Source organism: Nelumbo lutea, chromosome 1, assembly GCF_056320005.1.
Source record: "Nelumbo lutea isolate HS-2025 chromosome 1, American lotus-T2T, whole genome shotgun sequence".
NCBI classification, from domain to species: Eukaryota; Viridiplantae; Streptophyta; class Magnoliopsida; order Proteales; family Nelumbonaceae; genus Nelumbo; species Nelumbo lutea.
This window is the reverse complement of record NC_142684.1, coordinates 74,402,551-74,419,421: the sequence shown is the minus strand read 5'-3', so window position 1 is coordinate 74,419,421 and position 16,871 is coordinate 74,402,551. Positions and strand designations below refer to the sequence as shown.

Sequence of the window (16,871 nt, the reverse complement as noted above, 5' to 3'; positions counted from 1 at the left end):
ATGGAATTATCATTCTAAATGTTCAATTACATTGTATTCAAATTGCAGGAGGAAAGAAAAAAATTAAAATCTATAGCTGAAGATGAACTTTTTGCTATCTATCAAGGAAGTATTTTGGCTCAACAACTTGGAAAATTTCATCCGATGTTTTGTTCAAACTCCCATAATGTGATCCAAACTATTCAGAATCAAACATCTTTACACTTGTCATCCTTAGGACTGCTAATAAAAACTCAAAATCTGCTTTATTTTTTTAGATCTTTGCAGTTCCTATATATTAATACGAGGTATAATGTTCTTGCACATCAATTAGCAAAATGGAGTAAAAATGTTATATAGGGACATTTCTTGTTACCTGCTTATCCTCCTATTGTGGACGATGTTCAAAACTTTGTAAGCTACTCTTTTTGTTAATATATTATGGATTTACTTGTCAAAAAAAAATGATATCAAGTATGAGAATGTGTTAGCACATTTTGCAAGTAGTTTGGAGTCCGGATCTCTTGCCTATTGCAGCCACACATTGAGAACATCTCATCCTCTGCATATGCAGGGGAGATATTCCCAATTCACATGGGTAGTGTGGGTGGAGTTCTTGTGGGCAGGAGATCACATCTGAGTAGGTTTATCACTAAATGCATATAACCCAGATTCGACTACCCATTTACCCAAATCCGACTACCCATTTCCAATTTGCCATCATCTCGGCTTTTCCAGTTGAGGGCCTCGCGGACTCGCGGCCGGTTTAGGACTTACGAGTCATGAAAAAGAGTAAAATTCCAGTAATTAACTGCGTCAGTCTCTAGCGTTGCTATAAAGCGAAGCTAGCAAACAAAGATACTCTGCTCAAACTTCCTTCATCATCTTCAACAGCACTCTCTTGTACGAGCCATCCATGGCGGAGCCAAAGACGAAATACGATCGACAGCTGAGGTACTTTCCCCACCACTCGTTTTCATTAGATGACCACCATACCCTTGTGCATTGTACAATTTCTCCGATGGTTTTCGCTTGCCCTAGCTGCGGTGCTTTCAGTCAACTTCAAAATCCATTTGCTTTTCCTCCGTGTTTCTTCTTAAACGATGGTTAATCTTCTCTTTGAAAACATGGAATTTAGTTCAAAGGTGTCTGTAGTTGTAAAGGTTTCTGCTGTCTTATGGTCTCGAAAGCAACCCCCGAAACCTGTAAGAGATTTCATTTCTAGTCTAGATAGAATACCTCCAAAGACTCGATATACTTCTCTCTCTCGCCCTCTCTTTCTCCCCCGTCTTACATGAATTAGTCAAATATTTCCATTTTTTTACCATTGCAATGGTATATATTGCTAAGGAATAAACGCTAAGTAGAGTTTGATAATCAAATGTTGGTTAGTGGTGAATAAAGCTTTTAGCAGTCGTTCAACCAAGTATTGGACCATCGGTGGTTATCGTAATTTAGAATTCAGAGAGCTTTTTCTTTTTCTTTGGTGTGTGATACAGCCTTTCTGATTTGTAATGTGTGAATTTAATAGACCAAACAGGCACACATGTAACGGTGGTTCTGTCCAATGATGCAGAATGACATACTCTTGTAGAAGTATTAGTAAAAGTATCCGAGCATTTTCCTTGGTGGCTGTTTCAATGTTGTTTCCTCTTGCATCTTTTACACGGTTTTTTCTAATTGCAATTGCAGGATATGGGGAGAACAAGGACAGGCAGCCCTTGAGAATGCTAGCATTTGTTTACTTAACTGTGGTCCTACTGGTTCTGAAACATTAAAAAACCTTGTTCTTGGTGGAATTGGAAGTATAACGGTCATTGATGGTTCCAAAGTTGAAGTTGCTGACCTTGGGAATAACTTCATGGGTATTTTAATCTCTCAAGAAGTCAATTTGAGTGTGGGGTGGGGTGAGTGATATAATACTTATCTTTCTTTACTAACCATATTGTTCCATGTGCAGTGGATGAATCAAGCATTGGGCAATCAAAGGCAAAATGTGTATGTGCCTTCCTGCAGGAACTAAATGACGCTGTTAAGGCGAAATTTGTGGAGGAGTCCCCAGAGGCACTGATCGAGACAAATCCTTCTTTCTTTTCACAGTTTACTTTAGTTATTGCTACTCAGGTAATGAACTTAATGGTAGTTAATGCTTGAGTTCATATCCTTCTTGTTAATCTGAACTTGCCTTGAAAAATGTTGGCTTAATGAGTCATGCCTCTCCACTGGAATTCCTACTTGAGCTATAGGCATAGTTGTCAAGGTGGCTAGGCTATGGAATTTGAAAGTATAAATTTATAAAATAAGTATCCCTACCCCTTTTAAGCTACTTTATTAATTTTTTATACTAACCAATATAGCTGTATACTAGCTATTGGCAATAAAATCATTCAAATAAAACATAAAATGCCATCATATATACATCTACTTGTTTCAGGCCAACGAAAAGGGGGAGTGCAGCTAAAAAAGAGAGAAAAATAAGGGGGTGGAGCCCCTGTTTCATTTCCAAAATAAGTTGTCCAAGAGGACAACTTGGTTTGTGTTTAAGGGGGTAGAGGCCTTGTTTCAGGCTAATAAAAATGGAGAATGCAACAAAAAGGAAGAGAGAAAAATAAAGGGACAGAGCCCTTGTTTCGTTCAAAAAAGCACATTATTAAAAAATAGTGCAAAAAAATATAGGAAAATTTTAGAAAGTTGGGGCACGACCCCGGTTTAAGAAGAAGAAGTGGGCAAAGCCCCTGTTTCGTTCCCAAAAGTGTTTTTTTTTTTTTCCTGAAGTAAGAAAGTAAAATATAGGAGTACTAGTGTGATTTGAGAAGAAGGAGGAGGAGGCGGCGGAGCTCTTGTTTCGTCCCAAAAATATTTGTTAAAGAAGAAACTTACTTGGAGGTCTTGGACAACTTAGATTGAACAATGGAAACTTCTCAGTCCTTGGCTTCTCTTGTCAACTCTCGGTTTGGAACTCAAACCCAAGGAAACTTTTGTAGCTTTAATATAAAAGAGAATTATCTTAATAAAAATGGTAACATACAATATGGTGTATTCTAATAAAATAATTGCTGGACCTACTAGGGCAAACCACTTGGACACGTCGTTAGAAGACACTAGAATTTGGGTAGGCTCTTTAGATGGTCTCTTCTCTTGCTCTTCTTTCTTTAGAGTACTTGCATCCCCCAACCTCCTAATTGGGGATTTCCCTGTGAAAGAAGTTTGGTGCAGGCCTATTCCACCGAAAATTCAAGCCTTCTGTTGGGAAATATTCCTTGGAAAGGTAAACACTTGTGATATGCTGCAGAGAAGAAGGCTTTATGCTTTTTATTTATCAACAAGAAATTTTATTAATAAAGTAGCAAAGGTTACAATCAGTTACAAAAGTTATAGGTAGCAGAAAAGCATTAATCTAATCTGCACCCACAAATAAATAGTTATAGTTCTGCCCAGTGCAATGTAGATCTATTTGTCCCTTGTTTTGCTAGGGTATTCACCATCCCATTTGCGCTCCGTTTGACCCAACCAAACTGAGAGTTGATCCTCCTTGTAAGTATGTCAAGTTCTCTGAAGATAAATTTGAGCTTCCAAGGTACTGAAGTGATGTTTTTAGCCCAAGAAATGACCAGTAGTGAGTCTCCTTCTATTTCTAAGTCTGTTATTGCTATCTGCTCAACCATGTTTAGACCTTGAAGTAGGGCTAGAGATTCAGCCTGTATTGAGTCACCAATACCTATTGATCCTGAGAAGAATGTCACCACCACACCCTGATGATTTCTAATCACACCCCCTATGCCTACCCTTCCTAGGTTACCAAAAGAACTCCCATCAAAATTTAGTTTTAGTTTGTTCAGTGTCGGTGGCTTCCAGTCCTCACTCACAATTACTTTGGGTGCATCTGTTAGTGCCAAGGTTTAAAATGTCGATGTCAATGTAAATGTCGCTTACCAAAATATAGGACATATGTCGGAAATGTCGAGGGGAAATATCGTAAAAATTAGAGATATTGTAGAAATATTATGAAATACGTGGAAATATGCAAAGATATTTTGTAAAATGATAAAAGAAGCATTAGTACATATTTCTAGACTATTATCTTATTCCCAACAATTATATAAAGCTAAGAGACTAGGATCAATAACAAATTAGTAAATGACGACTTACTAATTTATTATGCATTTTGATGTTTTTACAAGGTTATCTGATATTTTCTTTTCCTATTTTTAATTCTGATTTATTATAAATTCTAATATAATTATTTCACACTAGTAAATAGAAATACAATTATTCTGATTTTTTTTAAATATTAAAGTTATAATACATTATGTTTTATTATAAATTTAATAAACTGATTCTCCTTTCTGTAGTATTAAGATTATGATAAATTCTGATTTCTTATAAAACTTAATGAATTTATTATGATTTTTAATACTAAATTAATAATAAATTATGATTTAGTATAAAATTTATTCTGATTTTTTATATTAAATGTAGAATATGATTTATTATAAAATTTAATAAACATTTTCTGATTTTAATAAATATTTTAAAAAATACTAACGGGTTAATATTTTATTACTTGAAAAATATTTTATGTTTTATATTATAAAGTAATTAATTTATTCTTTTGTTTTTATATTTTGTTATTTTTTTTTATAAATATTTTGTTTGAAATATTAAATAGAAATTATTAATGGAATAATCTTTATTAATATACTTTATTATATTAATATAATATACTAATATATTATATTTTTAATGTACATTAGTTGACATCCTGTCGACATTAGTCGACATCTTGCCGACATAATAGGAAAAACTGTATTTTTTTGGTTATTTGGATCGATTTGGTTGACATTTCTGAAATATAGGAAATGTCGACCGACATAATGTAATTTTTATATTACCATCCATTTTCATGTTGGTGACCCTCGACATTGACATATATTGGGCGACATTAGCGACATTTGGCGATATTTGAAACCATGGTTAGTGCTACTTCAGCCCAACTTCTTAAAATCTCATTCGTAGAGAAATTTTTGAATAGCTCCATGGTCTTCACCCGATGTGCAGTTCTGATTTTTATGGCTTCAATCACTTCCTCCTTTGGTTTACTTTTTTCAGAGAAAATTCTTAGGTTTCTTTCCTCCCATATAGTCCATAATATAGCTGCTCTTGCTGCCTCCCATACGCATTTTCCTCTTTTATTCTATTGTCTCAGGAAGGAGGGGCTGAAAAGACTTACCACATCCTGTGGGGGAGCTCATCTTCATCCAAAGAGAGAACAAGCAACATTCCAAATACCAGAAACAAAGGGCAAGATAAAAGTAAATGGGGGGGGGGTGGGTTCACCACAATCCAAACAAAGGACACACACATGAGGAGAGAGGCATTTATTTGGCCTCCTTTTCTGTAGCACATCGTAACTGTTTACCTTCCCTACGAACACTTCCCAACAGAAAGCTTGCACTTTTGGAGGGATCGGTTTACACCATATTTCTTTTACAGGGAAGTTCACCTCCATAGGGTCAGAATGAGTAAGCAAACCAAAGAAAGATGCACAAGAAAATAAACCATCAGGAGTTGGGGACCAAACTCTACTATCAGCTATAGATTAGTCTAAGTAGACCCTCTCAAGTGTTGAGATTAAAAGCACTAGAGACTCACATTCATTTTCCCTCAACCCTCTTCTGAACCCAAAATGCCAAGAGATACCAAAGTTTAAGAGCAAACCAAACCTAGCAACAAGTTTGTTTTTAAGATTTGATAAAGAGTAGAGTTTCGGGAATTTAACCATAAGAGGCATATCCTCAACCCAAAGGTCTTCCCAGAATAAAACTTTATTGCCAAATCCAACATCAAATCTGATAAATTGAAGAAAAGTTGGTAATTCCTCATAGATTGTCTTCCAGGTATAGTTTGGAGCTGAAGAAGGCTTTATGCTTGCCTTTCTTCTCATGTGTGCTCTTTGTGTAAGGAAAGTGGTGAGGCCCTATCTCATTTAATAATACCTTGGTTCTTTTGTGCTTCAAATTTGGGAATTCTTTTGTATTCTCTTTGGCTACAAGTGGGCTCTCCCTTAAGATGTGGCAAGACTTTTCAACCGTGAATTCTTAAGACAATGAAAGTAATGTGGAAAGCAACAAAGGTAGCAATTTGCTGGGTGGTGTAGGAAGAAAGGAATAACATGTTTTTCTTAGAGAAAAGTAGAACAATAGAGGAAGTTATTGACAACATCAAGGTGAAAGTAGCTCACTGGGTAAAATCCTTGGACAACTTTCAAGCCTTCTCAATCACAGACATTCTAAGAACTTGGATTGAAGTAGCACAGTCCTCGAGAGTGAGAGACAAAGTAAGGTTGGAGAGGAAACTACCAAAAGGCAATAAAATCAAACTGAATTTTGATGGGAGCTCCCTTGGAAATCCAGGACTATCAAGTATAGGAGGACTGGAGGAGTAATCAAAAATTCTGAAAGGAGTTCACTGAAGACTAATTTCTTGACATCACTACAAAGTTTGAAGTTAGCTAAACAAATGGGGTTCAAGCATATTTGAAGTGGAAGGGGGACTCAAAAATGGTCATTTCTTGGACTGCAAACAACAACCATACCCTGTGGATGTTTAAACATGTGATTAGGGAAGTGGAAAAAATTGCAAAGGAGGTTGAGGCTGAATTCAAATGGGTCTGAATGAGTGTAAATGGGCTAGTTGACTATCTAGCAAAACAAGGGGCAATGAGACAACAATTATTTTGGGCTGCACTGTAATGAGGGACATAAAAGAGTGCTTAAATGGGATCATTAGTGTTGATAAGAAAAAAGAGATCATCAGTCCCGTCACCAACTTGTATAACTATTTCCAATCTGAAATTTAAATAAAATACATGTTTACTGATAAAAAATAAAACCAACCAATAAAATGATTAATACATATTTGCATTCAAAAAAATAATATAACATGTATATGGGTGAGTGCCTAATATGAAAAATACCTTGGTGTTGGGTGAGGCGACCTCTAAAAAATGGCTATAGAAGATAGGTGGATGATATTAGTAGAAAAGTTTCAACAACTTGTTTCGATATAAAAACTATAAAAGAAAGAAGAAAAGAAAGAGAAGAAAATGTTTCAGCTGAGAAAGAGAGAGAAGAGAGATAAAGAAAATGAGAGAAGCTCAAAATTAGGTCTGGTCGCCCCTTTCATTAGATTATATACTCATAAATAAAAGAGAGTACAAAGACAAGTATGCCCTTAGTAAGTCACCTACTTGTGAGGACTTAAAAACACACTTAACTTAAAACATAAACTAATGGGCCTAAGGTCCAATAACTTCCTAATTATGCTATGTAAATAAAAAACATGTTATATCAACCCAAAACTCAACACTCCCCCTCAAGTTGGGAATAAATGTCACACATTCCCAACTTGCGTAGATCATGCTTCAGCTTGTTTCTTGCAACTCCTTTTGTAATAACATTAGCAATATGCAAGTTAGATGCAACATATGGCAAGCAAACTTCTCTGGATGTCACCCTTTCCCTTATAACGTTTATCCACTTCTATATGCTTCATCCTATCATGTTGAACTGGGATGTGGGCAATGTTGATTGCTGCCTGGTTGTCACAATATATCATCATAGGTTCTTCAGCTTCAACTCCAATCTCCCCTAGCAAGGAACGGATCTAAAGGAGCTTTGAAACACCATGTGCCATGTCTCTGTATTCAGTTTATGTATTTGACCTTGCTACAAACATTTGTTTCTTATTATTTCATGAAACTAAATTACTTCCAATAAAAGTACAAACACCTGATGTAGATCTCCTGTCATCTAGATATCCTGCCCAATCAGCATCCGTGTAAGCCCTTAACTTCAACTGTCCTGTTAGACAATGTATGCCCTTAACTCTAATCAGCATGATGTACATTATGACATTTATTGTAAATGAATAAGGTGCATATTTGACTTGTGTTATTTGGTGTGTTTCTGTGTAATATCCTTAAATTGGACATTTATGAGACTCGTGTTAGTTTAGAATCTTCATAGCCGTTGGATAAATTTGGGGAGATTTATTCTACCAAGGTTGACACTGATGTACCACCAAGTTGGTTGGGGTGGCTTGTCTCAGCTGTTAGGGTAAGACCTGGGGTACATGCAGTGTGGGTTTTCTTGAAACCCTGAACCGGACCAAAATTCCAGTATTGCCTTAAACCTTGAAGATGGATGGACAAAACTGGAATGTTACACCTGACCCCTAGACTCGATTATGATACTGCACCAGGTGTCGGATTGGACTGTCTTTAACATGCCAATTAGCGAGGTTCTTAGAGGGGGTCAAAACCTGGGTATGTTGGGACAGTTCGAGAATTCATCCGAGTGGGTGATTATAGTGACAGGATCAACCCCTTTGTCGGACAAAGTGAATGATCGGGGATGCACTATCTCTAATGGAAACCTAAACTGCCGGCAATTGATTTTAACCGTTGAAATTTGTTCTTGTAAAATATATGTATATAGAGATATACATATATGTATTATGGTTTCAAAATGTTCGCAAAAGGTTTTAATTCCCGGTATCCGTGCGAGTAGAGAGTGCATTACTGCACCTTGCAACCGAAGATGTCCTCTATTGTCGGACAATGTTTGATCATTATGGGCTGAGAGGTTAAGTGTAAGACCATTGAGGATTATACCTGATGGGCTAATCTAGCATCTGCTCACAATCCTTGGGCCTTCATAAGTGGCTGACTCAATGACCATTTAGTGTAAATGTTGAGCCCATTAAGAGCCCATAATGATGGAATCAGGGGTTCACTGTATTCAACAGTGAATTCGGTAGGCCTTGTAACAAAGGCTAGGTTGAACCCATGTGGCTGATGTGTAGATCAATGATAGGGTCCCACGCCATACAAAGAGAGCCAAGTTAGCCAGCATTAAAGTGGAAGTGGGCCTGAAAGTTTAATGGGCCTAAAAGCCTATTTCGAACTGGGTTAATTAGATTAATTAAATAAGGGTGGATCTGGGATTTGAATCGGTAGATAAGATAAGGGATTATCCTTATCCACTTAAAGAGTCTAAATCCAAATAAAGATTTGGATCAAAGGAACTCCTAATTTGATTAGGAAGGATGATCTTTATCTGCAGATAAGATAAGGGATTATTCTTATCATTTAAAGAGTCAAGATCCAAATAAAAGATTTGGATTAGGAAACTCCTAATGGGATTAGGAAATTTTCTCTTTAAGGCTATAAATAAGAGGGCAGGGCCAACCTCTAAAGACACATTCGCTGAATACAGAGAGAAGACAACACAGTTAGACTGCTCTTGCCTTCTACTCTTTTTCTTCCTGCTCTTGCCGCCCTACCCTGTTCGATCTCTAGTTCTTGGATTCGATCAAGATTGGATCTTGATATTGTTTTTTGCAAGAAAAAACAATTTAGAAGCTGTGCTCACTGTCCCATTTGATTCTTGCTGAAGAATCACTAGTTCTTGGTGAAGAACTACCTCCTGATCCTGCTTCACCCTAAGCTGTGTCATCTTCAGTGGAGGGAGGATTTGGTACTCTCTTTGGGCGTGAACACCTACTTTGGGAGAAGCATTCTTGCGTGTATTCCATATCAGGTATATCCCTCCCTTAATTTGGTTTCAGATTTGGTTTGGTTTGGTTACAAGAACAAACCTCGAAAACGTAATTTTCTAAATTGGGAATAGGATTCCCGGATGGGAGTAAAGACATTTTTGAAATTTCGCCCGACCTTCCTACAGGGTTCGGCCATCAATATGATGGATCTCCCATCCCTTCATGTCCATGGTCAGCAAACAATACACATCTATCTAAGTGTCCCTTTAAATAGGAAGGTATTCTATTAATAGCCTCCCAATGCTGAACTTGTGGGGCATGCACGTATTGGCTCACCACACTCACTGCATAAGAGATGTCTGGTTGTGTAATGCACAAGTATTATAACCACTCCACTAACCTCTAATATCTACCAACATCCTTCACTAGTTCACCCTTTGAAGCATTTATCCTGTGGTTCTGATCAATAGGTGTATCAACTGTCCTTGCCCCAAGTTTTCTTGTCTCTTGTAATAGATCTAGAACACACTTTCTTTGTGAGATGAAAATCCCATGTTTGGACCTTGCCACTTCAATGCACAAAAAGTACTTCAGCTCCCCTAGATCCTTAATCTTAAACTCTTTGTGCATATTCTTCTTTGGGGTATCAATCTCACTCAAATAATTTCTTGTTTCTACAATGTCATTCACATACACTATCAAAGTTGACACTAGCGGCCCCCTCCCCTTCATAAAAAGAGTATGATTAGATTGATTTTGAGTATAGCCAAATACAACCAATGCACTTCTAAATTTGTCAAACCAAGCTTTGGGTGATTGCTCTAAACCATATAGAGATTTCTTCAAGCTGCATACTTTTCCTTTTTCCACATTATTGTAGAAGCCATCTGGAAGGTCCCTATACACCTCCTCCTGCAAGTCCCCATTGAGAAAGGCATTCTTCACATCAAGTTGGAAGAGTGGCCAAGAGTATGTAGCTATTAGTGATAGAAGAATCTGAACTGAATTCATCTTTGCCACTAGTGTGCAAAAGCTTCCAAGTAATCTATGCCATAAGTCTGAGTATATCCTTTTGCACCCAGCCTCGCCTTGTACCTTTTTATACTCCCATCAGCCATGTACTTCACTGTATAAACTCATCTGCATCCAAGTGTCTCTTTGCCATCAGACAAATCCACAATCTCCTATGTCTGATTTTGAATCAATGCTTTCATTTCCTCCTGCATAACTGTCTTCCACTCCGGTTTGGAGAGAGCTTCACTAACACTCCTGGGTATAGATAGAGTCAAGGAAGGCCCGGTAGGAAGGGGATAATCCATTGTAGGAAAGATAGTGTGAGATGCAATAGGGAGATCAATGTTATCTGCAATGGTGTTAGGAGCAGGGGTAGTACCAATAGGAACTAAACCATAAGAGAAAACAAGAGGCATACCTGGGTTAGTGTCAGTCGAACTTGGAATCTCTGATGAGCCGATAAGGAGTGATGTGGGTTCCTCAACCGTGGAATCAACCTCCCTGTGCTTGTAGGCGTTGTCGTGTGTAAAACAGTGAGAGACAGGACACAATAGAGATGGAAAAGTGGGTGAAATAGGTAGGTTAGACACTGGAGTAGACAAAGGAGTTGGAACAAGAAATGGTATAGATTGCTCACTTCCTTCTCCAAAACACTCCCATGAGAATAACCCCCTCGAGAAAAAATGTGTGGACTCAAAGAAGGTGACATCCATAATAGCATACTGGCTCTCGGAGACTAGATCATAACAATAATACCCCTTCCGATTTCCTGTATACCCAAGGAAGAAACACTTCTTCGCCTTAGGATCTAGCTTTGAGCGGTGAGGACTGAGAAAATGGACAAAGCATACACATCCAAACACCCTTAGAGGAATCTAGAATGTCTCCCCCTTAGGAAAAAGAAGGCTAAACGGATTGTTATATCCAAGAACACGAGAAGGCACCCGATTAATCAAGAACATTGCTATAAGAACTGCATCACCCCAAAAACGAATTGGAACTATAGAGCTCAACATCATGCTTCTTGCTACTTCCACAATATGTCTATTCTTCCTTTCTGCTACACCATTCTGTTGTGGAGTGTATGCACAACTGCTTTGATGGATAACTCCATGCTCCAATAGGTATGATGCCAGGTTTTTTTTCAAAGTATTCCTAGAATTGTCTGATCTAAACACTTTCACTCGTACCCCAAATTGTGTCAGCACCATCTAATGGAATTGTTGAACCGAAGACGAAACCTCATCATGAGATCTCATCAAATATATCCAAGAGCACCGAGAATAATCATCCACAATAGAAGAAAATACCGATAGCCACCCATGGAGGAAACATGGTACGACCCTCACACATTTATATGAACAATATAAAAAACAGAAGAATATCTTTTATTACTTGCTTTAAAGGAATGCCTACAATGCTTTCCAAGTTGACAGCCTTCACACTTCAAACTGGACAAACTAACAGACTGAAACAATTTAGGAAACAAGGTTGTTGAGTAGATTAATGCTTCTATGCAACCTTTAACTATTGTAACCGATTTTCTCTGTTTTAATTAAAAAAATTTTCTTGCTGATAAAAAAAAAATAATTTAGGAAACAAAAAACGCAAAGAAGCAAAAGATAAATGTCCTAACCGATTATGCCAAAGCATAACCTGACCCACTGACTCTTGATTCCATTCACCTTAGGACCACTCCCAATCGTCATCTTTGATTCCAAAACCTGCAAAACACAATGACCACGGGAAAAAATCATAGAATAGTTCAAATTCTTTATCAAGCTACTAACAGATAAAAGATTAGTGCTTAGTCTAGGAACATGAAGGACAGAAGGTAGGGTAGTGGTATTAGTTATCCTGACAGACCCTTTCCAAGCAATGGGAACATGTGATCCATCTGCTGTGGAAACTCTATCTTTGCTAGAGCAGAGGTGGTATGATGAGAAAGTGGTTGAAATGTTGGTCATATGTTCTTAGGCTCCTCAGTCTATAATCCAGGGAGGTCCCACCTTACCCGTAGTGGATACATAATTTGCAGTGGCATGTGAACTACCTGTGTGTGCGAACGAGGTAGAATGACTACTTCTTGATAGGTGGCCTTGATAAATCACCAACCACTACCATATTCACATTTCCCTTCTTATTTTTGAGCTGGCTTGGTACAAGGTGTGGGTAAAGCTTCGAGCAAGTATCTTTGGTATGTTTGGGTTTCTTACAGTAGTCACAAATTATATCCCTTTTGTCCTCCTTCCTTGGTTCATTTCCACCCTTGTCCCCACTCGGCTAGGCTTCACTATGCTAACCATAGCTGACTGCTCAAGGCCTGGGTTCTTCATCATCACATTCCTCCTACTCTCCTCCCCAAACAACGAGGCATATGCATGAGAGAGAGTTACACTGTCTCGGGAAAGAATATGTTGTCGTGCAATATCGTATTCAGGGTTAAGTCCTACTAAAAACTCAAAAACCCTATTCTTTTCTACCATCTTCTAATAAGTTGTTGTATTTTTGCTACTTTCCCAAACCACTGTCTCCAAATGATCTATCTCCTGCCATAAGGTTTTGAGGGCTGAAAAATAAATAGCAACAGACTTATCTCCGTTCCTAGTAGCAATCACTTGGTTTCTCAATTGATAGGCTCTAGCAATATTCTCATTTTGTGAATAGGTTTCTGCTACTCCATTCCAAATCTCCTTAGCTGTGTTTGCCCATAAAAAGTTCTTAGTTATATGGGGCAACATGGAATTACACACCCAAGTCATCACCATGTAGTTCTCCTGTACTCACTGGGAATGGTTAGTTTCAGTTTTCTTTTCCTCAACGGTGACATACCCCAATTTCCCACGAGCACTAATGGCCATCTTTATAGATTGTGACCATTCTAAATAGTTCGTACCATCCAACTTGACTGTAGTGATGGTTCCGGCCCTAAAGAGGTCCCCAACACCTCCTCCCCTGGATCCCATTTCTCCTGTAAATTTGTTTTCAACTCTATAGCACTCCATAACTCCCATAATAGATTAGGAAATCACATTGAGATGAAAAGAAAGGTATTTATCTTCTTTAGAAATTGCAAACACCCTCATGGAACCCTAGAAGTCCCTCTCTCCCAAGATTACTTTTTCCATGGGACCGGAGATGAGAGAGAAGAGGCTGTCGCTCCCTCTAGAGGCCTTCAAAAAGGCTGGGACTTGAACCGCCCCTTCAGAAAACCTGAAGGAACCCTAGAAAACTAGAGTGCCACTTCCTAGGTCAAAATTGAAGAGTCCTACTAAATCAGGACTCTCCCCCTTTCTCCAGTTCTTCCTGATTTTGGTGTAAAACCTTAGACCAGCTACAAAGGATTGCAATTCCACCAAAAAATCTAAAAACTGGGCTTACTTGAAGTATTCGATCAGCCCTTTACCTTATCATGCAGTCAGCTGATCTAAGGCTGCATGATGGAGCAGCTCAAGAAATTATTAAACTTGCTCTGATACCAAGTAGAAAAGTTTGGACAACCTGTTTTGATATAAAAACTGTAAAAGAAAGAAGAAAAAGTTTCAGCTGAGAAAGAGAGGGAAGAGTGATAGAAGAGAATGGGAGAAGCTCAAAATTAGGTCTGACTGCCCCTTTCATTAGATTATATACTCATAAATAAAAGAGAGTACAAAGACAAGTATGCCCTTAGTAAGCCGGCTACTTGTGAGAACTTAAGAATACTCTTAACTTAAAACATAGACTAATGGGCCTAAGGCCCAATAACTCCCTAACTATGCTATGTAAATAAAAAACATGTTATATCAGCCCAAAACTCTACAATATTAATATGCTACTAGAATTTCCACAATATACAGTTTTTGTCAATGATCAGGGTGTCCTTTTTCTTTCTTTGACTCATTTTCCTCTGTGTGTATTTGGGGGGTTGTTATTATCAGAACTGGAAACAAGGCTGGTGTTTCTGAGCAAGTCTAACTTCTAAAATATCCTCAAGTGTAGGGAGAATGATACAACATGCATGAGGTTACCAGATGTTGGGTAAATCATTATATTTATATTTTCTCATTTGGATGCCAAAGAAAAACCTCATCTTACCCATTTACACGATACTTGTTAAGCTTGTTTTACTCATTTATTACATTCTTCTCCGTTGCAAACTTATCTCCCATACTTTTTATTTCCTCTTTCTTCTCTAACCTGTTACCCTCTTTTCTTTAATGCTTCTGTTTTGAAGTTTCTGCAGTCATCTTAGAACAGTAGAGATTATACTTTCACTATTTCAAACTCCATGGCTTTCCCAAGCCTCTAAGTAGTTCTTCCTAATTGTTCACCCAACCTGCATGCTATATTCCTGTCCTCTTTTCCCGCCTATAAAATCTGTTATTTTTTGTTATTAATTTTTAGAAACATTGCTACATTCTGTCCATCCCCTACTGATTGTTACATTTTGTTCAAGTGCCAAAATCACCAACCTGAGGGCTTTTTGGTCTGTTTCCAGCTTGATATAGATCGATCCCACCGCTACTATTAGTCATTGGGGGTGGGGGGATCATGCATTAAAATTTCTTGTAGGTTAAAAAAGTGGCTGAATGTTAGGGAAACATCAAGCTAATTGCAGCCTTTGGGGAGACAGGGATTCATGGAAAAGAAATAAATAGTAGGTTTTTCAAAGTTGCTCAAGGTTGTTCTCATAAGAAGTCTTTTTTATTTATAAAAAAATTTATTCCAATATGGAACACACAAGATTTCTCTTGATATTGATATAGTTACTGAGATTTTGTAGTGGACCAAGTCACCAAGCATACTTCAGGTAGCTGTTGGTTGACTTGACATGGTGGGGAGAACAATAACATTCCCTAAATTGCACCATGCTTCTCTTAATTCTTTATGATTTTGTATATAGTAGCTTCCAATTAGAGGTACCACTTTACCAGTATTTCTTTAAGTCAGTTTTTGCTTGCTCAGAAGGTATCCTTGATAAACCCATGCCTTGAAAAAAGACCAAGTTATGGGGATTTCTACAGATGCTGAAATGTTGTATATTAACAAGGTTGGTGTGCATATATTGGGCCTCTAAATAGATGCTAAAATTTTGCATATTAGAACAAGGTTGATTTACATGTTCCGTAAGTCCAAACGTCTGATAGAGGTTTGTTTTGATAAGGTATTATCTGCTAGAGGTCGCATTGTAGTATGTTCTAGTTTTTTTAGTACAAGTATATTGTTAAGAATCTTCTGACTTGGTATTTTTTACATCTACTCTTTGGCTTAATTGTAGCTTTTTTATTATCTGTCACAGTTGACTTTTTTTCATAACTTCTGAGTCATGTTGTTTATTTTGTTAATGAAATGTCCTATAACCTTAAACCATTTTTTACCTTTATTTTCTTTACCTGCAATATATTTGGATTCTACCATGATGTTTTGTTGCATTTTTTTGATCATTAAGTTCTTGTCTTGTTATCAGCTGGTGGAAACTTCCATGCTGAAGCTGGATAGAATCTGTAGGCAGTCTAATGTTATGTTGATATTTGCACGCTCATATGGCCTGACTGGGTTTGTGCGAATCAGTTTGAAGGTAATGTGATGTAAGTAAAGCACTGGAACATTTCTTTTCTCTACTTTTTGGTATTCCTGGAAAGGTAAACCTGTTTTTTTTTTTTTTTTTTTTGGAGGAAAGTAAATCTATTGGCTGGTAATCTCTAATGATAATAATATCCATGATTGTTGGAAATTTTTCTTTGGGAAAATTACAAGGAGAGAAGGTTCAAAGTATCGATACGCCCCATTATGCCACAAGGGGTGTATCAACACTTTGAACCTTGTTCTCGTATGCTTTTTCTAAAATATGCCAAGGGGTCGATTTAAAGGCTGTTTTAACATTTTTTTTGATAAATGGCTATTTTAACATTTAAAAATCAAACTTTTGGGAAAAACCTTGAAAAAGGTGTGTCAACCACCTTCTGATATGATACGAATGCTTGATATGAGGCGTATCGTTTCTAGGGGTGCAATGTGAATTTGAACCCGATCCTATTTTGTTGGACTCGGATATCCCTTGTCAGATTTTCAGATCAGATAATAGGATCCGAATAAAAATCAGATCAAATTCGGACCACCCCCTTATTTGATCAGATCCTATATATATGTTATTTATTTATTTATAAACATGTTTATGTTGCATTTTTGTAATTTTTTATGAAAAGACAAAAGACATGTATATACATGATGGAAGTAGTTGAAAAAATACTTTCATTTTTTTTTGTTTTTCTTTATATAAACTGTTATTCTCTTTTCCTTTTAATAATCTATTAAAAATTTCAGAAACTAAGTCGGTC

The 16,871-nt window shown here is 37.3% G+C and overlaps 1 protein-coding gene across 1 annotated transcript in view; it reads left to right on the top strand.

Moving 5' to 3' along the window:
* Positions 1-730: 730 nt before the first annotated feature.
* The window catches only part of LOC148875377 (NEDD8-activating enzyme E1 regulatory subunit AXR1-like), a 37,780-nt gene continuing 21,639 nt past the window's right edge, over positions 731-16,871 (top strand). The window contains exons 1-4 of the mRNA XM_088964574.1: positions 731-933; positions 1,672-1,844; positions 1,940-2,103; positions 16,001-16,111. Coding sequence (XP_088820700.1) covers positions 896-933; positions 1,672-1,844; positions 1,940-2,103; positions 16,001-16,111 — 486 coding nt within the window. The 5' untranslated portion in view covers positions 731-895. The remainder of the gene's footprint in view (positions 934-1,671; positions 1,845-1,939; positions 2,104-16,000; positions 16,112-16,871) is intronic.